We start from the raw sequence: 23,679 nt of genomic DNA on the forward strand, positions 1-23,679 counted from the left end.
CATCAGCGCCACAGGTGTATGGGAGGCATTTAAAAACATCACTATATAAAGGTCCCGCCTGATTCTGATTGGTTCGGCACCGCTCCACCCCAAATACGTAGAATCACCTGGTGCAGGTCGCAAGATTCTAGAAGCCAGCAAATCCCAGGATGCAGTTCAAAACCAGGTAGGTGGTACAGGGGTGTTCATGAATCCAAATGGATAAGCGGGCTTTAGCGGGACAGTCAGTGTTGCTAGAAAATGCTGTTCTCCTGTTGTTTTGTAGTTGAAACAATGCGCCTCCTCAGCTCCCCAAACCGCATCGACCTCAGGGCTCAGAGATCCAATCGGCGGGGGCAACAATGGACATCCATCTCGCCCTGTGATATATATATATATATCAATAAATAAATATATATAGCCTCTCTTCTGATCTCGTCTACCAGTCGGGGTCGGTGCTGACAGGCGGGTGCTGGACCCGCTGTAATATTGCAATCACCTTGCGCTGCTCCAGCACAAGAAAGAGTCGCACTCAGGATTTGCGTTTCGTGGAAAATTATATTTAAAAAAACCTTAAAAATGTACTGAGAAAAACCAAAGGTTACAGAGATGTTACCTGAGCTAACTATAACTCGCGCCCCAGCAATGCACTGCTGATGACGTCACATATTACATCACTCATGACATGGTCAGTGACATCACTCATGACATCTCAAATTACATCACTGATGGCATCACTGATGTCATCATCCAGTGATTGTGAGTGTTTCTAAAAAATTGAAAAATGTTATATATATATATATATATATTCCCCATCAAATGCCACTCACTGCCGAACAACTCACGGGCGGGTGCCGTTATCGTGAAAGTGGCTTTCACGCAATTATTGTTCACCAAATTCCTAAAAGGAAAATAACGCACTCGCTGGCTTTTGCATGCTTCAATGGATTTATTCAGGCAGACTGGTTTCAGCGTTTCGCCTTTTTCAATGCCTCTAGATATTTTTCAATCGCATTGCCCCCATTTAAATATCCATGTGTGCTTCCCCATTGGTTGTGAGAAGCAATGTCAGTGATGACGGACAATAGTAGTTCTATCCGTTTTTATGTCCACCATGTCAGCATGAAAGTTTTGTTCATCTCTAAGTGAGCTTAGCTGCATGCTCGCATATCCATTTTCGTAATGTTCAACCCTAAGTGGGAACGGGCATGCAGTTCTCTTTCACACGTTCTGCTGGATTTCACTCACCACACGGGGGCTCACTGAAGAATGTTCCTTGCCCTGCCGTACTCCACCTAACACAGGGATGACAACACAAGTTCCTGTTTGGTAACTGGATTCCTTTCATTTGTAGTAAATGACAACATAGTGTTGATGAATGTCATCTTGCTGGTAATATATATATATATTACCTACTGGCGGTCGCCAGTTGGTAGTTATAGTTAGGACCCTGTTTCCATAGGAAATCCGCAACATTCTATTTGGAATAACTTTGGCGCCGGTCGACGAATCCTCGCGAAATTTTCAAAACTAATGGGGCGCTACACTCCGCTCCTACCCTGAAAGTCTCGGGGGGATTCGTCAAGCGGGGGCTGAGAAAAAAGGGGGGTCCCAAAACGCGTTTTCCCCATGCATTTTTCCATAGGACCTTTAGACACATCTACAGAATTACTTGAAATTTGGCAGAGAGGTAGTCCTCAGGTCAAGGAAGTGCCTTTTGTAGGTCTGGTGTAAATCTGTTCAGTAGGTCCTGAGAAAATAGCATTTAAATCAATATATATATCTGTAAGCGCGCTCCGTGCGCTTACCGTGCGCTTACGGTAAGCTTACCGTACGCATACGGTGCCGTGCGCGAGCGCGATTCTGATTGGTTGTTAGATCAAAGTAAACATTCGAATCGGTCGAAACCAGGAAGTATCGGCCGCCATTTTCTGTCTGTCGCAATGAAAAAAAAAGGTTGATAACATGAAAAGGGGGCAACAAACAGAGTTGCAGACCCCCTAGCGTTCGTCAGGGGGTTCACGAAGGACCAAAGAGTAAGAAAAATAAATTTAATAAATTTAAAAAAAAATCGCGGGGTGCGCGTACGGTAAGCTTACCGTACGCGTACGGTAAAAAAAATTGATATTTTGAAAAAAATGGCGAGGCGTGCATGGTACGAAATGCGCAACGTGGTGCTCGGAGCGCGAAGCGCACCGAGCGCCCACAGCGCGCGCACGGTATGCGAAGCGTACCGTGCGCGCAAAAATTAAAAATAAATACATAACTTAGCATTTTAAAAAACGTACAAATTCACTGAAAAAACCATAGGTTTCACACACGTTATAGTTAGGAATTAGCATTTAAAAAACCTTGCAAATTCAATGAAAAAACCATAGGTTTCACACATGTTATAGTTAGCTGTACATTTCACTCGTAAAAAACCAATGAAATTCCACGTTATAGTTAGTGCAGGCAACTATAACTCACGCGACCGCAATCCTCTGTTGATGCTAATACTGTATCTTTAGCTATACATATATTACAAATATTTATTTTTCATAAAGACACATATGTCATCAGTGATGTAATATCTGACATCATCAGCAGAGGATTGCGGTCGCGTGAGTTATAGTTGCCTGCACTAACTATAACGTGGAATTTCATTGGTTTTTTACGAGTGAAATGTACAGCTAACTATAACATGTGTGAAACCTATGGTTTTTTCATTGAATATATATATATATATATATATATATATATATATATATATATATATATATATATATATATATATACGCAAAGGTGTATTGAAGAATGCATGGGTGTATGAGTGTCTGTATGGATGATTTAGTAGGTGCGTGACTGACTCTGTAAGTGAGTGATTATATGTCTCACAGTGAATGTATGGGTGAGTGACTAATCTGTATGAATGTCTTTAACAGTCTTTCAGTTGGTGTTAAGTGGCTGAATGGTTTGGTGAGTAGCTTCATGACTGGAATATTCATTGGTTGTCAAAGTACATGTATGTGTGCCTGAGTGTCTATGTGGGTGGATGAGGGGATGTGTGACACCCTGCATGGATGTGTGAGTGGGTGAATCACTGGCTGTATGGGTTCATGAGTGTGTGTGCAAGGGGCTGTATGGGTGAGCGAGCGTGCATTTAGCTGTGTTTGTATGGATTTCTCAGTGGTATATGTGTGAGTAACTACATATGTGAAAGGCAGTTTATGTGAGTGCTGGAGTATACAAGTGACTATATGTGAGTGTGAGTGATTGTGATAGTGACTGTATGGATGAGTATGTGCTTGTGTCAGTGATTGTATAAGAGAATAAGTATGTGTTAGTATCTGTATGAATAAGTGAATTGGTGTGTGTATAACTGTATAGGTGTGTAAATGGCAGAGTGATTGATTATTTGGGTGACTGACTAGGTGTATGAGTAACTCTACGGGTGATTGGTGGTTTGTGAGTGTCTGTATGGGTATATAAGTGCATATATTAGTCACTGTTTTTATGAGTGACTGCGTCAATGAGTTACTGTATGGGTGAGTGAGTGGATGTGTGCAGACATATGAATCAGTGAGTGGGTATGTACTAACTGGTATGGGTGTGTTGATCATTTCAAGAATGGTAGTGTGCATTTTACAATGGTGTATCAAAGGTTATATTAAGGGGTAAGGAGGTGCATCAGATATTAAGTGGATGATGACGTCATCATGTCTTAAAGTAAAAACTAATTGACTCCAGAGGAAACGTCTGGATTTACCGTTTAAAATCACTGCATCCCAGATGGACTGAACATTACTGACAATACCACCTGATTTCTGCATGTCTCAAGAGCTTTCAGGACTGCATTGATTCCACATTCCAAATGGAATCTTCACTCATGATGCTTTTTGAAAATTCATCTGAGTCATCTGTGCAGCAACTGAGCAAATCATCGTGTACTACCTGAGGAAGGCGGAAGCTGAAACCTTGTAATCTATGCAAACTTACCTTGTAATATTTTGTCCCTTGGCACTCTGGTCATGATAATGTGACCTGTTGATATTCTGGCTTGGATATTCTCAGCCTAAACCTGTGATAATTACCAGACATCAGACGTAATTTCCAATCTGCGTGATAATTATCATACACTGCTGAATTCCTTTCACAGATTTTGGAAGGTCACACCTGCCAAAATTTATCAGAAGAAAATGGGAACACATGTGGAATTCATTGTGGTAAACGTGGATTCTGTGTGTTATGCTTCATTTTCAAGGAACAATTTAATAATGGTGTTATCATTTGCACCCAGTAGATATCCACTCTCTGGTAATGGTAGGCCTGTGAAGTTAATACCGCACTTTGTTACCCCGTCTTGCAAACTAGGCCTGCATCTCTCCATTTCTACAGTCACAATCCCAGAAGTAACAGATCATGCATACAGTGATTAAAAAACTGATAATTTTGCATATTTTGATATAAAGTGCTCTTGTATCTATCAGTCTTGGATGAAATCTAGAAATGTTTAAATAAATAAAGAGTCATCATGCATTTATTGGGCACTGCATTTTGATGGCTGGTATTTGGCCATCTCACGCTGATGTTATACTATTTACGTTATTCTAATTAGGGTTTTTCTTAAACCCTGCAAACCACTTCAATAGATGGCCTAAGAGCATGACAGTGGGTGATAATATTGAGGTAGATTATTTTTCCAAATTTCAATCAATTAGCGTGCATTTGTGTGTGTTTGGTCTGGAAAGCATCAACATTACCTAGCTCTTCAAAGCATGCATAGAAATTCAGGAATTAATGTGTGCTACATACTGCCAGCACCAAATAGTCTGACAGGGTGCGATAGAACAAGCAACCATAGAAGGAAGAATTGCTTGCTAGTTGGCCTGATCAAGGTATGTTGATTAATAGAGTCTAGAAAGTGTAAAGGTTAAATATGTCTCAGGAGGAAGATCAGCACAATGGAAAGAATTCCATAGTAATGTCACCAATCCCACCAATAAGCACTTTACTGTGGATCAAATGACATACAGGTTATATCATCATAACATAAGTGAACAACCGAATCCCAACAACAAGCACATGTCTGTGAATAAATTGTCAACTAGCTTATATCATCACAACATAAGTGGACAACCGAAGTCCACCAATTTGCATTCAACTGTGGACCAATTGCCATATAAGTTATATCATCATAACATAAGTGGACAACCAAATCCATTGTCTATGCCACCATCATTTACAACTTTCCAACCACAAATCATTCACACTAACCAATGAATATTTGGAAGAGTCACTACTTATTTCCATATCCAACTACATATGGTTATTATCTCAGTAATGACAGCAAATTGTGTCAATTACTCACAGTTCATTAAAATGTACCTGTCATGTTTGATGGCAGTAAGTGCAAAAAACAGAAACGTAAAAAGGGCCTGATTCAGAGTTTGGCAGACTGGTTACACCATCATACAGGTGAGGGAGTAACCTACCCGCTTTACTACAAGTGCCAGTGGATATAATACACCTGCAATAACGTTTGCGTTGGACTAACCATCCACCAAACCCTAAATGCCCTAAACACCCAAAATGTTCTTGTGGCATTTTGGGTGTTCAGGGCATGTTGAGTTTGGTGGCTGGTTAGTTCTCGTGAAATACTAACAGATGGAAGTTTAGCATTCTGTGCAGTGTAACTGAAGAATGCAAAAATAACTTGTGATATGTGGTGCTTTATAACTGAAGAATGCAAAAATCAGTTGATGTGTGTTTTTGATGCATTGCAGCACCATACAAAGTGTTCTAGTTGTGGGTGTTTAGTCATGTATCAGTAAAATATGCAAACTATAACTATAGCATGCATTCTGACTCGTGTCTGGTATGTTACTCCGCCAGAGAAAGTCAAGTGAAAATTACTTGAATTTTCTATACACGTTAAAATGTGAATCTGTTCTCATTTTGCCCCATAGTATCAATCAGGCAAAAATAGCAGAGAACTGCAATTACAAGTGAAAAAACTGAATCATGTGCAGGCTCACATTTACCAAGGGTACTATCATGTGCATATATTACTTTACACAAACAGAAGCTCCCAAGCATGCCATTTGCTGGGAGGAATTAAGCCACAGGGATCTGTCAGACCATTAATTCCCAATCCACAGAGGGATGAACCCACTGACAAACCCTGCTATTTTCTTCCTCCTATGCTTTGAACCAACTGTTGCAAATTAGCTGCAGGGAAATTTGCAATGCAGACATAGGTTGTATATGAACCCTGTCTGCCCCACCAAGTCACCTGTAGCTACACTTACCTAATAGATGAGAAAGGGAATACATTTACTCCCATCACTTAGTGGTAGAAAAAATGAACCTTGTGGTATAGATCCTTTCAAAGCTCACCTGAAATGCCCTCACATCACCATCAAAAGGGTGGGTTACATGGCCTTTTGTCAGACCCCTTCACCATAACGCACAAATGTGATGGAACCAATAAATTTGGTCTATTCAACTGGCTAGAAAAAAATGGATGGTTAAACAAATGGATCTGTTTTTTACAAAGGGACTCTATTTATAACTGCAACTAATGTATTTGTGAAAAACACATCAATGCATGTAAAATGAGGTCCTATATCATTCACATATGTACATTTTGTGGGAAAATCCTCTAACTGATATCATGGTGGATGGTAACTTTTCTGGTTTCTCAATCTAATTCTCACTTTGGCTTACAGAAAACTAAAAATATTGTCTCACTGCCCTTAAGGCTTACTGAGGCTGTTGCTCTATTGTTTCTCATGGATGCATTTGCAAGGTTGTGTAATTTGATGTCTTTGATTCAACTTAAATATCACAGAACTAGGATTTTTCCTCTAAAAGTCGACCGAACCACATACATATTTTCTTGGAGCTTATATGACTAAACTACATAACTAAGCACTAACAAGTACATTCTAAAAAGTATTAAAAAAAGACTTGTGATAAGCTGATTGTAGGGTACTTCAAATGCACTGTGTTTCAGTGTTCCTATTACATTGTTTAAACTTCTTGTTTCTATGATTTCTCATCTATACGAGTTAAAGTTAAAATCTCTAAATGGACTTGGGCATCAAACATTCACCTTTGCTTCTGATTCAACTGATTTGTCTGTGTTTCATTAGGGAATTCGTTGATATATAAGGACATTGTAGTTGGTGCAAAAAATCTTATTTTGATTGAGAAATATAGAACAAGTTTATTTCAAACAATATAATTTGTGTAAATATATCTTCCTGTGTCAGGAACATGGCTGATCTAATTAATATCAATGTCTACATCCTTAAACTTCACATTTTCCATTGCGACCAAATTGTGAGGAAACCAAAAGCATAGACACTTACCAAGGCACCACTGCTGAGGAGGATCATAAAGATAATGAATGTTTCAAACCAATTGTGCTCAACTATGGTGTAGCAGGTTTTTCTAAGATTCCACCAGATTTTCCAGTTGTCATCTTGGGTGTCAATTTGGCAACAAGTGAACTTCTGTACACAATCTGGAACAGAGAATCAAGAAAAAATGTCACATAGCTTCAGCGTCACACGTTACATTGGGGGGCTTATTTTGCAAGGCATTCATTGAGGGAACAGTATCATGTTTTAAAGTTAGTTTACAATGTGGACTATCTGAGAGGACTCGTGGGAAAATGAAGGTTGCCACTTTCCTTCAAGAAATGAGATTCACATGGAAATCATTAAGCTATGATAGGAAGTCAGACTTAAAAAAAAAAAAAAGATTTACTTGAAGCTACACAAAACATATGTTTGCACACAACTCAACTGACAAAACACTCTGCAGAGAGTAGCTCATTAATTATAAAATTAATGTAGTTGTTTAGGTTTCATTCTAATTACTGACATAAAGCTTTAGCACACACCCAGATTAAAGTTATTCTAAACACCAGCTGCCTTTTCTTGTGTAATTTAAAATTACGATCAGCTTTTGGAACTGTTGAAGTATCACATCAACAGTCTGACGGCATATGGTATGATATGCTCCTCACAAAAAGCGTCTTGCATTAAGAACACATTTCTTACTTGTAAACTTACATTAGCCTGGAGGAAAATATTTGAACTCATAAAGGAAGCACTGCCTTAAGGAATGATACTTTAATTTTTTTACCAATGGTAAAAATGAAATAAAAATACATTTTCACAGTATTCAATGATTTTAGTCTACAGATCAGTCATAAATCTCCCACTGATGCTCTTAACAAGAGCTATGTCTACTGATACATGGAGAAGTCAAATAAGTACCATGATCAATGTGCTGGGAGATACAAAAACCAGTAAGAAATCATCAAACTCTGCATATGCCAGCCCTGCACCATAATGATATAATAGTTTATTAGAAGCTGATAAAGGGGTAATGTCATTGGGTCACAATGGAGAAGGGCAGGGCAACTGTAATAAAATTACAAGGACAATGGTGACTCACACTGCATTCTCATTCATAGTCCTGTCCAGCCCCCATATTTGAATAACAGTGATATTCTGACCCCTCCCTTGGAGTAAGTAATAACTGCCTAAAACTAAATTCTGTCAAAACAGAGTTAATTTTATTTGGCACACTTGCTGCCAACTGAATTTCCTCACTATTTAAACTATGCATGTGCTTATACATGCCTCACTATTAAGTGCTCCCACCAAATAAATCTGCATGCCCTTATTCCTCATCACGGGAACACGCAACAGCCCTGGATACCAAAATGCTTCAAGCCCTGTTCAGACTGCATGCTGAACACTAGAATTATTTTGTGCAAACAAATCAATCCCAATGAGGTTGCGCTTTTATTCAGATCGAAGAAACATTCTTGGATTTACCTCGTTCTAAATAACATATCTTTTTGTCATTCCCTCCTCCCCTCCCTTCTTTCCTTTTCCAGACTGTACCAGGCATTTGTCTCCAGCATTACTTGTCTTGTCTTGAACATGATCCTAGAATTGCACTAAAAGGATCTAAACGTTGTTGACTGCTCGTACTCTGACACAAACCTATACCATTATTTCTGCTGTGTTTGAATACTTTAATGTAATTTATGTTGGCCTAACTGAAGTATGCATTTTTTCTGGTCGTTTGATCAACTATCTAGGTTCTATTTCTTTCACAGGTTGCATATGTTCCCACTTGTACATTGTTCTTTTAACTACCTATATTAAATAATATCATTGTATCTCTATATAAAAACGTCTTTACCATTTATTCATTAGGGACAAGTGCTCCTGCAAAATACTCTGTACCCAAGGTCCCTTAACATTAATTTGGTTCCCTTGTTCTTGTAAAACCTGCATTTGCTGATGGCCCATCACCAGGCAGATGAGCCTTCCTGAGCTAGAGTGGTGGGAGGAGCTGTCACCTGCACCTTAATAGAGCTGTGCCTGCTCTCTCAGAATGCTGTCTCCACCCCCCTGGAGTGTGTCTGGAGCCAAGGCAGGGCAAGGCAGGAACTTGTAAACTACAAAGATTTCAAAGACCAAAAGGGTATAAGGATTGTACCTAAAACCCCAGACTTTTCGAACACTTCTGGGTCAAGAGGACCCTTCCAAGAAGAGGAGGCGAACAGATGTCTGGAGTACTGCCTCTTTGCTGTGTGTTGCTTTGTTGGGTTGGCCTGCAGTTGCTGCTTCTGTCTGTGGGCAGTGGAAAGGATTGGACTTTTACTTTTCTGTATCCTGCTTAAGAAGATTCTCCATGGGCTTAAAGTAGAGCTTGCCTCCTGTTAAGAAGTCTTGGGGACACAAAGACTTCACCTGCAGAATCCTTGAACTCCATTGCTGGGAGTTCTTACCTGCCTTGTGGTGCCAATTCCAGTTCTTGGCCCTTGGAGGTTGTCCCTTCTGAAAAAAAGCATCAAGAAGACATCAAAATCAATGTATCATTTCCCAGCGCCTCTTTTTCTGACACAGCACTGCAGTGTGGGAGAAATTTCCATGCACAGTCGTCGTGTGGCCAAAGACATTGACGCAGGACCTGAAAGCAGCCAAAGAAACCACCACAGCCCAAGTGGTCTCCAAAGTCTCCTTGTCTCCAAAGTCCAAGAGCCCCACACTGACTCTGACGCACGCCCTGTTTGCAGCCACCGCATTGACCTCCAGCACGTCTGGATTTCCACGCATTGCACCTATGCGCCTGAAGAAACGATGAAACGCCACTGAATAATAACTGTAGATAAGTTTATTCCATAAGTAGAAAGGCTCTTGATGTGCCCAGTGCTGCTCCCAGTACAACTGCTCTCCGCTTACATTCTAGAATCCACATATGTAACCGGCACATGCAGTTGCTGGGAAATCACAATATTTAAAAGATACAATTCATTTAGGTAGATATAACATATCTCCCTTCTATCAATACAAAAAAAATAACAATGCACATACCCTGTGCAATAATAATAACATTGACAATTAACACATGCACTTACTAACTAGTGACAAATATAATCCTTGAGAAATTTGGGTTTGACAATAGTGCGAGAAGATTGACGAGTCATAGTAGCATTTGGTACAATTTTGCTTGATATATCCTTATCACAATTAGAATCACCTTCTTTCTTGCAAATGGATTCAGAAGATTGACATCTTAACCACTCATTTTCCTCAGTGGAATTACATATGGAAACCTTCCTAGTATTCCACCAATTGCCATCCGCCAGTTTTACACAATTTCCTTTGACATGTACAATCTCCTTGGGACAAGACCACTTAGATGTGCCTTTTTTAGATCTGTCACCTATATAAACTCTAACCCACATTCCTGTCCTAAACAATCGAGGAACCTTGTGAATTTGAGAATTGTGTCTATGACAATAAGAATCTGATGTTTCTTAACACGCACTCTGATATCATCATGATTTACCACACTCTTGCGCGCTCTCATCATCCAACGCCGGTACAGCTACTGTGCAAGGTATTCTACCTTCAAGAATGCTAAATGGAGTCTCTTTGGTGACAGAATGAGGAGTGGTCCTATAACTCCATAACATGTTTCTCACCTGTTGTTTATAATTTAAACCACTTTTAATAGCCAATTGTATACTTTCCACCAGTACTCTATTAAACCTTTCCACAAGACCATTTCCCCTAGGATGATACAACGGAGTTCTGGTATGTTTAATTCCCCATGTATTCAGAACATTTTTAAATTCAGCTGAAATGAATTGCGAACCATTGTCTGAGATAATTTCAGCTGGACAACCTTCCCTTCTGAAAATATCTTCGCAAAATGCAATTATTATACTGGATTTTACTTCTTTTACAAACGTTTCTTCAGGCCACTTTGAAAAATAGTCTATCATGACAATAGCGAACCTGTCACTGGTACCAAGAGTTTCAAATGGACCGCATATGTCAATGGCTAGTTTTTCCCACGGTGATTCAGGTAAAGGTATAGGATCAATTGTAGACTCTTGGGTAGTATGTGATTTGTCACTCAAAGCACAGGCAACACAATCACGTACAAATCTTTCTATTTGAGTATCCATACCTGGCCACCAGAAATCTTCCGTGATACGTCTTTTCAAAGCAGACATGCCACAGTGACCCTCGTGCATGAAACTTAACAGTCTACATCTTATACTTTGTGGAACCACAAGACGACAACCTCTTCTCACCAAATTTTTTACAAGGGTAAATTCAGACCATATAAGTTTGAAAGGCTCTAAGCATTCCGGATGCAACTTCCACCCTTGAATGTCAGTAAGAGCTTCCAGGAGATTCTTAAGAGTGATATCATCCTTGGCAGCAGATATCCATTCCTCTTCAGATATTGCACTACACACATCATTAATGTCAGCTATCATCCACTCATCGTCCTCACTCACACTAATGTTATCAATCGCCAATCTAGACAGGCAATCTGCATTTACATTTTTTACCCCAGGGACATATTTAACATCAAAAGAGTATTCTTGAAGTCGATAAAACCACTTGGCAATTCTGGGAGTTGCTTTAGCTGATCTTTTTGTAGAGAAAAGACTCACCAATGGTTTATGGTCAGTTCTCAACGTGAATCTAATGCCCCACACATATATGCGAAAATATTGGACACCCCACCAGCAAGCAAGAGCTTCTTTTTCGACTGTTGAATAAGTATGTTCTGCACCCTTTAAAGTACGTGAAGCAAATGCTACCACTCTTTCTTTTCCTTTGTGTACTTGAATGAGGACAGCACCCAGACCATGATTGCTAGCATCTGTGGATATGATAGTCATGTCATTAGGATTAAATGGTTTTAAACAAACCGCTTTTGCAATGGTCTTCTTAATGCTCTCAAATGTTGTTTGGCACTCATTCGACCAATTAAATTTTGTTCCCTTCTTCATCAGGTTTCTTAGAATTTGAATTTTGTCAGAAAAATGACTAACAAATTTAGAGTAGTACTCCACAAGACCTAAAAAGGATCTTAACTGGTCTTTGTCTGTAGGAGATGGTGCCTTTTCTATGGCATGTATTAAACTAATTTTAGGCTTAATCCCTTCTTTTGTTAAGGTGTGCCCCAAATATTCCACTTCAGGCATACAAAATGTGCATTTCTCAAGACCTATCGTAAGCCCCGCATTATTCAGTTTGCTCAAAACTGATTCTAGTATGACATCATGTTGAGCACTATCACTGCCCCAAACCAATACATCATCCTGAAATACTAATGTGTTCTTAAGCCCCGCTAAAATCTTTTGCATTACCCTTTGAAAGACTGCAGATGCCGAAGCAAGACCAAAAGGCATCCATATAAACTGAAATGCACCTTCAGGCGTAATGAAAGAAGTGAGATGCCTGCTTCCTTCATCTAACAGTATTTGATGGTATGCACTTGATAAGTCTAATGTGGTGAAATGCGTACCACCCTCGATGCTGGCCAACATTTCATTTATTTTAGGGAGCGGATGACGATCAACCCATATGCCCTCGTTCAAGTCCCTCAAATCAATGCACATTCTGATCTTGCCATTAGGTTTCTTGGCCAAAACTACCGGACTCAACCATTCCGATGCCTCTATCGGTTCGATTATGCCATCCTTACATAATCTTTGTAATTCATCTTTCAATTTCTGTCTCAAAACCATTGGCACGTTCCTCACTTTGTGTACTTTGGGTACAGCACTGTCCTTTAAGATGATCCGATGTTTAAATTTTTTAAGACATCCTAAAGATTCTTTAAATAGATCCGGAAACTTGGTAACCAATTTGTTGTTGGAAGAAATAATGTTCAACACTTGATCGGGATGATTAGGATTTAGAATGATGCCTAACGCTCGTTGTTCTTTCCATCCCAAAAGAGATTTTCCTTTTTCCACAATGTATAATTTGGCTAATGTTTTCTTGTTTTTGAAACTGATCTCAGTTGACACATAACCAATGACAGGTAGTTTATTACCACAGTAACCCTCTGGTATGACATCAGTGGGTATCAAATCTTTTGAATGGAAAACTATTTTTTCCCAAATAGATTTATCAATTATGGAAGAAGGAGAACATGAATCCGCCAACATATGTACCTCTGACTCATTAATTTTCACTATACACTTGGGAGGACGATAAGAGTCCTTGGATCCTTCACAATTGCAGACTTGTGAAGAATCAATCATTAACAATTCTATATCGTCATTTTCACTCTCACTTGAGACTTCATCTTCTTTCACAAAGTTAATAACTTTCTTGTTCATTTGAAAATTAGGTCCTTTGCATAGTCTAGAATAATGCCCAATTTTCTTGCATCTATAACAGCTGCTCCTAATGGCTGGACAATGTGTGGCATCAGCAGTGTGTTTAGGGCTACCAAATCTAAAACAGTATCTTGACTTGGATCTGGTTTGATCTAACTTTCTCTCATCAAGCTTTGTCTGAACTTGTTTATTGTAATGTTTGTTAGGATTGTTGATACTGTGGATGGATTCATCTTGTACATCTTTGCTCGTTGAACTTTCATTTAATTCTTTCACATACTTAGATGTGTTCTCCATTCTCTTTGCAGTAGAAATTGACTTCTCTAATGAAGGATTTTTCATACCAAGCAATTTTTCTTGAATCTTGAGATTATATAATCTATTGATCATTTGATCCCTAATGAGTTCATCTCTCAGATCTTTAAAATTGCAATTTACAGCAAGTTTACGTAAGTTGGACACATATTGTTCAATGGATTCTGTTTGCTTTTGAGCTCGGGAAAAGAATTTGTGTCGCTCTACTACTATGCTGATTTTCCTTCCAAAATTTTCTTCCAGGGCTTTCAGCGCTATTTCGTAGACATCAATATCGTTATTATCACCACTGTCACCAGTTTGGTCTGCTGTTGCATTAATTTCATCCATTTCGGGTAATGTCTTTAACACGTTCCTTCCTTCTTGGCCAAGGGAGTGTTTTAAAATGGCCAATTTCCTTTTTGACACGTATACATCCCCCCCTATGGCCTCTTAAGTACGTTTCAAAAGCTTCCTTCCACTCCTCCCATGGAATGTCTGGTTGTCCTGGCTTTTGTAAAAATGGTGAAGGAGCATTAATTGTTGATTGAGAAGACATTGTGGAATTATAAAGTTTCAAATTCAAATGAAATTACTGTTTAGGTCCACAGGGGCCTGTATATATAGCTGGTTTGTTTTTATTAGTTGCAGAATGGATCAGAAAAAAAAATAACAAAACTGCATAAAATGATGTTTTGTAGCGTTTCTTTTTTTAGTGTATGGACACTTATATTGATGTCACTACAAACAATTCCTTGTTAAAATAAGCCGAAACTGCTTTTTACAGTAATCACGCTGTGTAATCCTTTGACTTGCATCCCAATCCAAAATGGATGCCTGCGCGCTGTAACACGTCACACGCACGCTGTGCGTGCCTCGTAGCAGCGTTAACAGTCCCGTGAGTACGTCAGAGAAGCTCGAGCAGACGTCGCGTGCCACCTCCCTCCAGCGCGAGGATTCCAATTCACAGTAAGCCTTTTTATGCCAAATATAATGTATAAAAATCACAGACCTTGAGGTACCCACACCAAAGATCGGCAAAAACTCGGAAATGTGAATTTTGAATTCAAGAGCCTTACATTCCTTTTTTCTTTAACGTCGTGGATGTAGAACGTGGGTAAAAGTTCAGTGTTTCTAGAAAAATGTCCCACGGCACTTTTCAATAAGATCCCAAGATCGTCGCCACTGAAGAAACGATGAAACACCACTGAATAATAACTGTAGATAAGTTTATTCCATAAGTAGAAAGGCTCTTGATTTGCCCAGTGCTGCTCCCAGTACAACTGCTCTCCGCTTACATTCTAGAATCCACATATGTAACCGGCACATGCAGTTGCTGGGAAATCACAATATTTAAAAGATACAATTCATTCAGGTAGATATAACAGCGCCAAGTTTTTCTGACGCATTACTCACAGACTAGAACTGTCTTGGATTTCCAAACATCGCTTCCCCCTACTGTCTGAATTTGAAGCAACACTTCTCCTGCGTGCAGAAGAACTGACGCATTGCCTCCCTGTGTTTTCTGATGCTTTCCTCCTCTGTGGCTGTTTTGTCTTGTGGATTTTGAAGCATTTGAGGTACTTTGTGTAAAATCACTGCATCCATCGAGTTCTATGGACAGAATTGCATGAAAACATTCAAAAGTCATATTTTGAGTTTTGTATGTTGGATGTTTTTCATTTTGATCTGATTTTGTTCAGATAAAGATACTTTATTTTTCTAAACTTGTGTGGTGTCCATTTGTAGTGTTTTTACTGCGTTACTGTGTGTAATATGTACAAATACTTTACACATTGCCTCTGATACCAGCCTGACTGCTCGTGCCAAGCTACCAAGGGGGTGAACAGGGATAATCTTGGGTGTTTAATCCCCTCATCCTGACTAGAAGGAAGGGTCCCTACTTGGACAGGGTGCATATCACTGCCAACTATAGACCCCAATTTATAACAGGAACTCTGACTGATAAGAACAGGGAAGGCCATGACCTTTAGTCCACTTATTTAAATAGAAGGTTAAATAACCTTCTACTGCTCTAACCAAGAATTGAGGCTATTCATATGGTATGGTTAACATTGTTTTTTAAGAGATGTTGCCACAGACAGTCCCTGCATGAGTGTCCCAGTTATTAATTTACTGATAAGGCAGAAGCCCTTGCCATTGTTAAACCATACCACAAAATATAATGAGTGAATCATGTCAGTGTCAAAACTCCAATTTTCTTGTACAGAGATTCAAAGGAATTCATCAAATTCATCAATATTTTGGTATGATCTGAAATCTTCTGTTCCCTTGTACATCAATCTTTTTTTTCATATTTATTTACAATTATGTCAGAGTCATCAGCTTGGTTTTTATATGTAAGCGAGAGGCAATGTTGGGTTTACTTAGCCTACATCAAGGTTTGATGTAGATCCGTAAGACAAATGTACTTATGTTCGTATTTTTACATATGTTATATAAAAACTGGAACCTGTTGCGTTACCGTCCTCAAATTGTAAAATGTACACTGTTGTAGAGCAAGTGCAAAATTGTATTTTATGCTAATATGTCAGTTCTGTGAAAACTCTGGGGCTACACAATGTTTAATACCAATATCCCAATAGCAAAACCACTGGTATTTTGCATGCACTAGGCAAACCTCATTCACATGGCAAAGCTCAAACTCCTCCAACCAACAGGTGTGTTTGCCATTGCATAAACACCACTCAACTATAATTCATAGATCTCCCAAGGGAATCGACTAACCATTTCGGTTTCTGGGAGGGTCTCTGGTGGGGGCTCTGTGCCAAAGCAGACCACACAAATGAAGTAGACCCTCTGGACGTCTATCAAAGACAGGCACAGGGGATGGTGTAAGAGTGCAGAAACCTGGAACAGAAATCAGGGCCACTGCACAAAGTGTGTGGGGCACAGCACCAGTTCGCAGCTTTTGCAGGTGTGACTAAGAATGCAGCGTTACACCCATTGTGGGTGCCTCCAGCACTCCTAAAGAAGATACATGACCACAGCTGTACTGAAGGCACAAAGCCAGAAAAATGCCCCACTGCAACTTTTTTCTGGAGAATCTGTTATCTCCCCTTAAGGCTAACAAAAAAGAGGAGACTGGGCCCCTCCTCCAGAAAGAAACGTGAATCAGGCTGATCTCCTTCCAGTCCAGTGCTTAATTTGTAAAAGAGGCCAAAGCTCTGCTCAGAAGCCCACAGCCGGTGCAATTAAATGTGGGCGGGCTCAATACCAGGGCCTCGTAATCTTAAATCTGATTCTACCCTCCTTAATCCACTACTAGGCACTCCATGGCCCTTTATACCACTTTCGCGAGTTTCTATTTTCTCCACTGATGATGGTTTTTCTGTCTTTCTCTTTCACTGTCTTTCCGCTTTGTTCGTTTTTCCCTCACTTGCTCTCAGTATATGTCTGATGCAGAAAATAATTGTTAGTCCCCAAAAAACAAGTGCTGGCAGGGATGGTTTTAGGGCAGTGCAACCTGGCACTGATTATGGGGGTGCTGTGCTTAGAGATAACTAATTGGTTTAAAAGCACCTGCTAGAGTTCCTTGTGTATCCAGCAGTTTCCAGTCAAAAATAAAAAGTTCCAGATAGCTCTGGTGATAAATATTCCTGCAGGAGAGACATCTGAGTTTTGCCTTGTGTCAGTTGTGACTCATCATAAAGAAACACAGAGGCTTAATATGCCTGCTGCAAAGGATGTATATCACGAAGATCACAGAATTGTATTGTATGTGGCTAGCTCAGTAGGATTCTGCTTTTGTTACTTGCAGTTCATAAGTTACAATCCTAACATAGCTCAGTGAACTATGATCTCTCATCAAAGAGCTGCAGTCAAACTGCATGGTATATGTTAGAAAGTTATGTTTTCCCCAAATTCATTATCCTAATGTTGCTAAATGTTGAGGTACATTTTAAATCCGGTGTTTGAGCTTCTCCATACCAAACACTTTTAAAATACACTGCCCACTTGTATGGATGACGTGATTCCTACACTTTGCAATCCTCACTGTTTTATGTAGCATTTCCTATAGAGTGAAGAACACACATTTGATTCATTGATTCATTCATCTTTTGTGGTTCTTCAGACAAAGCACTCTTTAAACTGAGGGCCTACCAGTATTGATTACATGGGTCACTGGCATGAGTAGCGCTATAAAACAAATGAAATGCATGTGAGAGAGGGGCAATGGAGAGATGAAGGGCACTGTTGGAGGTTTGTTTAGGGAATCTGTGGAGAAGGAGGTCATTGGGAGGGAGGCTAATAAAGATTGCGGCACTGGGTACCACCAGCACTAAAGCCGGCCCTGAGTGCTCGTGGCCCCCACCGGCAACCACTGACTCAAATTAAGCACTCTTCTAGTCAGTGATGTGTGTTTGCTGACAATGACTCTTCCATGAGATTCTTCTTGTGGTGGCTGACCCACACAACTGTGAGGGATAAACAAAAGGCTCTGGGGGACCTTCCAAGAGAGTGTGCGGATAACACGCCTGCCAATAAGTCCTTGTATGGAAAGTTTTCCACATCCAGAATTTGAGAGGGAGGCCTTTATTGCAGGGCTTAGGTCCAGGATCAATTTGGAATTTAACACTTGCCTTCCCCTTATGTGAACCACTGCTTGTAGGTTTTTTGGCATTTACGCTATATCCATATTGCTCAGTACATTTCAGGTCACATTTCAATAAAACCTAGACTTAGCTTGTATCTAGATGCTGTGCAAAATTTACTTCTAGGGTCAGCTATTTATAACGTCAAGTCTTCCATCGCTTCCTAAGGTAACAACATCCACTGTATTTCTGATCTAGTCATTTCTAGCTGGCAAGATATCAGAATGTAAGTATGTAGAGGTTTGTATGTATCTATGTGTTAGAAGTTGGGTTCCTGGTTTACTGAGGTGGGAGCCCTGGTCAAGCAGTAACCAGAATACTAGTCAGGGTAAGCCACAAAGACACCCTAAATTAACCTGTGCTAATCCTCTGGTGGCTTGGCACAGAGCAGGCAGGCTTAACTTAACAGGTAATGTGCAAAGTATTTGTGCAACACTTCAAACAGTGACACAGTGAAAATACAGCAAAAAGGCTCAACATCAAGTTAAAACAACAGAGTATATTTTTATGAACAAAACAAAGCCAAACCAACAAAAACCGATAATCCAAACCGGGGTTATGAATTTTGAAAGATTAAAGAATATGATAGTGCTTATAAGCATAAAGCGCCAACCAGGCATATCTGGTCGTTTTAGACCGGGGAAAATCCAAAAGTTCAGGCCGACCACAATGGAGCCATGGTCGGATAAAGGGACCAGCCTTGGCCCGCTGAACAGTACCTAAGATGTGTCATCGACAGAGCTAAGATGTGGGACGCAAAGAGGAGATACGTATCAAACTGTAGTATTGAAGGTGATGCATCGGGGCTGAACTGTGCAAAGTCGGAATTACGTCCGGATTGGAGTTGAGAAGCGGGAAGCAAGGAGGCAATGCATCATCGGCAAACCACTGCGTTTAAGGCAATTCGTCGGTGCCGAGCCACGAAAAGTCGGAGATGCATCAGAAACTGGAGATGATGCAACATGCAGTCGACGGTGCGATGTCCCTGGTCCATGCAGCAGCTGCGATGCTTCGAGGGAGATACACCAGTTCCAATCGGCGCAACATTGTCAATACGTGAATTCTCGCAGTTGCAGCACGTTACACCCACTGCCAAGGGCCAAGGACAGGATTGGCACCACTTCTCAGGGCAAGACTTGCAGCAAGCCAAGTCCAGGTGCTGTTGCAGGTTGATGAAAAGTCTTTGATGTCCCAGAGACTTGAACAGGGGGCAATCCAGCATGTTCTTGGATTCACTCTGCATTCAAGTGAGATGGGACCAGTCCTTCCTCAGCAGGGCAGAGAGTAGCAGGCAGTTCTTCCAGAGCAGCAGTGCATTGGCAGTCTTGTATCAGAACAGCAGTCCTTCCTCCTGGAAGGGTTCTTTACAGGTCCACTAGTGCACTGATTTGGTGGGGTCAGTCCTTATTCCCAGTCATGCCTTTGAAGGGGGGTGACTTCAAAGAAGGGCTTTGAAGTGCACAGAGGTCCTCCCTCCCATCTCTGGCTCCAGACTCACTCCAGGGAGTATGCAGCCCTTTGTGTGGGGACAGAACACAGCCTATTCAGGTGTAAGTGTCCGCTCCTCCCTTCCATCCTGCCCAGGATGAACGATCAGGATGTGATGACAACTCAGCTACACCACAGCTCCCTTTGCGTGTGGCTGTCTAGAGGGACTTTTTCAAACATTCACCCCAGTACAGAGATCGGGGCCTAAACCAATCGGTTTTTTTTTGCTAACCCTCCATATGCAAATCAGTTTTGACCCTGCTCCTCATGGGAACAGTCCAGCCGGAACTGTCAGGCCAGGTTCTCCCTGGACAGGAAACAAGCATCCTGGGACTGGTTTCGGGGTATCACCCCTCATCATCCAGGCAAGCTTAAATCCAATTGCATAGTGAGTACAGGACCGAAGTCTGGGCATACCATTCCCACTTAGATTGACTATAGCAACACAAAAAGATGATGGGCAGAATGTTGAACACTGTCAAACATTCACCCCCCCCAGTACAGAGGTCTGTGCCTAAATCCATCATTTATTGTGCTCACCATGCCATTCCAGTTTGGACCCAGCTATATGCAAATCAGTCTTGAACCTGCTACCACTGGGAGGAGTCCAGTCCGAACTGCCAAGCCAGGTCCTCCTTGGACTGGAAACAAGCATCATGGTATCGGTTTTGGGGTATCACCGGTCATCAGCCAGGCTAGCTTGAATATGGTGGCTTAGTGGACACGGGACCCAAGTCTGGGCACACCCTTTCCACTTAGGGTGACTATAGCAACACAAAAAGATGATGGACAGGATGCTGCTCTTTGTCAAACATTTACCCCCAGTACTGAAATTTGGGCCTAAATCCATTGTTTTTATGCTCACCATGCAATTCCAATTTGGACCCAGCCATATGAAAATCAGTCTTGACCCGGCTCCCCATGGGAACAGTCCACCCCGGACTGCCATGCCAGGTACTCCTTGGACCCGAAACAAGCATCCTGGGACAGGTTTATGAGTAACACCCCTCATCAGCCAGACTAGCTTGAATCCAAAGGCAAAGTGAGCACAGGACCCACATCTGGACATACCGTTCCCAATTAGAAAGACTATAGCAATACAAAAAGATGATGGACGGAATGCTGAACATTGTCAAACATTCACCTCCAATACCGAGATCTGGGCCTAAGTCCATTCAATTTTTTCTCACCATGCCATTCCAGTTTGGACCAGTCATAGGCAGATCAGTCTTTACCCTGCTCCCCATGGGTATAGTCGGGATGAACTGCCAGGCCAGGTCCTCCCTGGACCAGAAAGATCATGCATAATAACCTGAAACCAGTCAGATGGTGCTTTTTTACAGTCCAGGGAGGGACTGGTCTGGCAGTTCAGGCTGGACTGTAAGCATGGGGAGCAGGGAGAAGACTGATTTGCATATAGCTGGGTCCAAACTGGGGTGGCACGCTGGACAAAAAAATGATGGATTGGGTTGTGGCCCAAGCAATTGCTAGTAACTGAGATTAAATCAAGCATTCCATCCATCATCTTGTTGTTGTTTTTGCATTTGCGGCCCTAAGTGCTCAAGGTGTGCCAAGGTCCGGGGCTCACTGTGATACTGGATTCAAGCTTGCTGGGCTGATGAGGGGTGAAACCACAAAACTGGGCCCAGGATGCTTATTTGCAGTCCAGGGAGGACGTAGCCTGGTTGTTTGGACTGGACTGATCCCAAGGGAAGCAGGGTCAAGATTGATTAACATATGGCTGGGTCCAAACTCGGATGGCATGGTGGGCGATTGCCAATGGCTAAGATTAATGCAAACATTTCATCTATCACCTTGTTGCTTTTGCAGCAATAAGTGAGCAGGGTATGCCCAGATGCTGGCCCCAGGCTCACACTGCCACTGAATTCAAACTAGATTGGCTGATGAGAGGTGATACCCCGAAACCGGTCCCAGGGGGCTTGTTTCTGGTACATGGAGAACCTGGCCTGGCAGTTGGGGCTGGACTGTTACCAGGGGAACAGGGTCAAGGCTGATTTGTATATGGCTGGGTCCATACTGGGGTGGCATGGGGGGCATAATAACAATGGATTGGGATGCAAACCTGAGCGATTGCCAGTGACTGAGATTAATTCAAGCATTTCATCCCTCAGCTTGTTTTTTTTGCATTGGGCTCCCTAAGTGCGCCAGGCATACCCTGATGTGGATACCAGGCTCACTGTCCCACTGTATTCAAGCTAGCAGCGCTGGTGAGGGATGATACCATGAAACCGCATCCAGGATGCTTGTTTTCGGTCCAGGGAGGAACAGGTCTGGCAGTTCGGTAGGACTGTTTGTAGTGGCTTGTTCTGCCTCGCGCTGCTAGAGCGCGAGGCGTACATTCAGCGTCTCGCGCTGCCCGCGATGACGCGGTGTTTAATGACAGTTAACGAGAGTTGAGGAACGTTTATTGTGCAGCCACAGGCAAGCCGCCGGCCCGTGGGAGTTCGTGGAATAAAGTCTTGCTGTTTACTCCTTTGACTCCGTTTGATCACTACAAGACTAAGTGGCGACGAGTAAGACTCCCACAGAACCCACAGGAGAATCTGGTCTATGGTACCTGATGTGTCGGACGCCCTGCGCACCCCTCACGTGACGGTCGGTGTTGGTCCACTGCCTCAGCCTTGCACGGAGATGTGACCGTCTGTTTCCTGATCTCTCCGGGTGATTGATTCGAATAGCCTGAGGTGAGGAAACGTATGACGACAGGCGTTTGGCGCGCAGACTCCGCTGCTTCTGCCTTCTGACACTTTATCTTCCCCGCCCAGCTCTTAAAGCGGCAGCGTCCTTTATGTCACTTTCAGTGCTGCGCAAAGTTTATCATCGTATTGTGCAGGAAAAGTGGACTGGTGTGTTCTGGGCAGTATCAACAAGTGGGAAGGAAATACGCATTAAGGCAAAAAAAAGGGTTACTCACTCTGCATTTGGCAAATAGGACATGACGTGGGCACGATCTTAAGGAAAAAAAGGGTTAAACACATAAATCCTTTCGCAGTTTCCCTTGTTGGGGTTATAGAGGCTGTTTCATACGTTGTGGCTCATCTAGAACACTGGCTTTGATGCAATTTCGTACACTCTGAGGATTGCCACTATTAACCACTTATAAGTAGGAAAAAAATATATATATATTTCCTCATTCGCATTTTTGAAGAAAATTTTACATGATGCAGTCTATTCTTCCTCCACCTCCTTTCCTGGACACACCTGGCGAACCTCCTGTGCCTTGGAGGAAGTGGTTCGACACGTTTGAAAATTACCTGGGTGCAATAGGAGCACATAGGTTCAGAGCAGAAAGGAAAAAGTTTTTACTACTCCATTCTCTGGGGTTTGAAGGGAGAGAAACCCTTAAACATTTACCTGATGTAGTGGGGGAAGAAGACGAAGAAACGGATGAATACAAAGACACAGTGAAGAAATTAAAAGCCAGATTTGATAAGCAACCCAGTGTGGTGGTGTCTAGGCACAAATTTTTTAAAAGAGTGCAGAAAACCGAGGAAGATGTAGACACATACATTACTGCTTTGAGGAAGTTGGTGGCAGAATGTGATTTTGAAAATTTCAGTGAACAATTGATTCGTGACCAGTTCATAGGAAAATGTCTGGACAAAACCA

The 23,679-nt window shown here is 41.5% G+C and overlaps 1 protein-coding gene across 1 annotated transcript in view; it reads right to left on the reverse strand.

Moving 5' to 3' along the window:
- LOC146861242 (sodium channel protein type 2 subunit alpha-like) overlaps positions 1-23,679 on the reverse strand; it is a 784,117-nt gene that overhangs the window by 300,134 nt on the left and 460,304 nt on the right. The window contains exon 19 of the mRNA XM_085645402.1: positions 7,335-7,489. Coding sequence (XP_085501528.1) covers positions 7,335-7,489 — 155 coding nt within the window. The remainder of the gene's footprint in view (positions 1-7,334; positions 7,490-23,679) is intronic.

The sequence above is a fragment of the Triturus cristatus genome, chromosome 3_1, assembly GCF_964204655.1.
Source record: "Triturus cristatus chromosome 3_1, aTriCri1.1, whole genome shotgun sequence".
Lineage (NCBI taxonomy): Eukaryota > Metazoa > Chordata > Amphibia > Caudata > Salamandridae > Triturus > Triturus cristatus.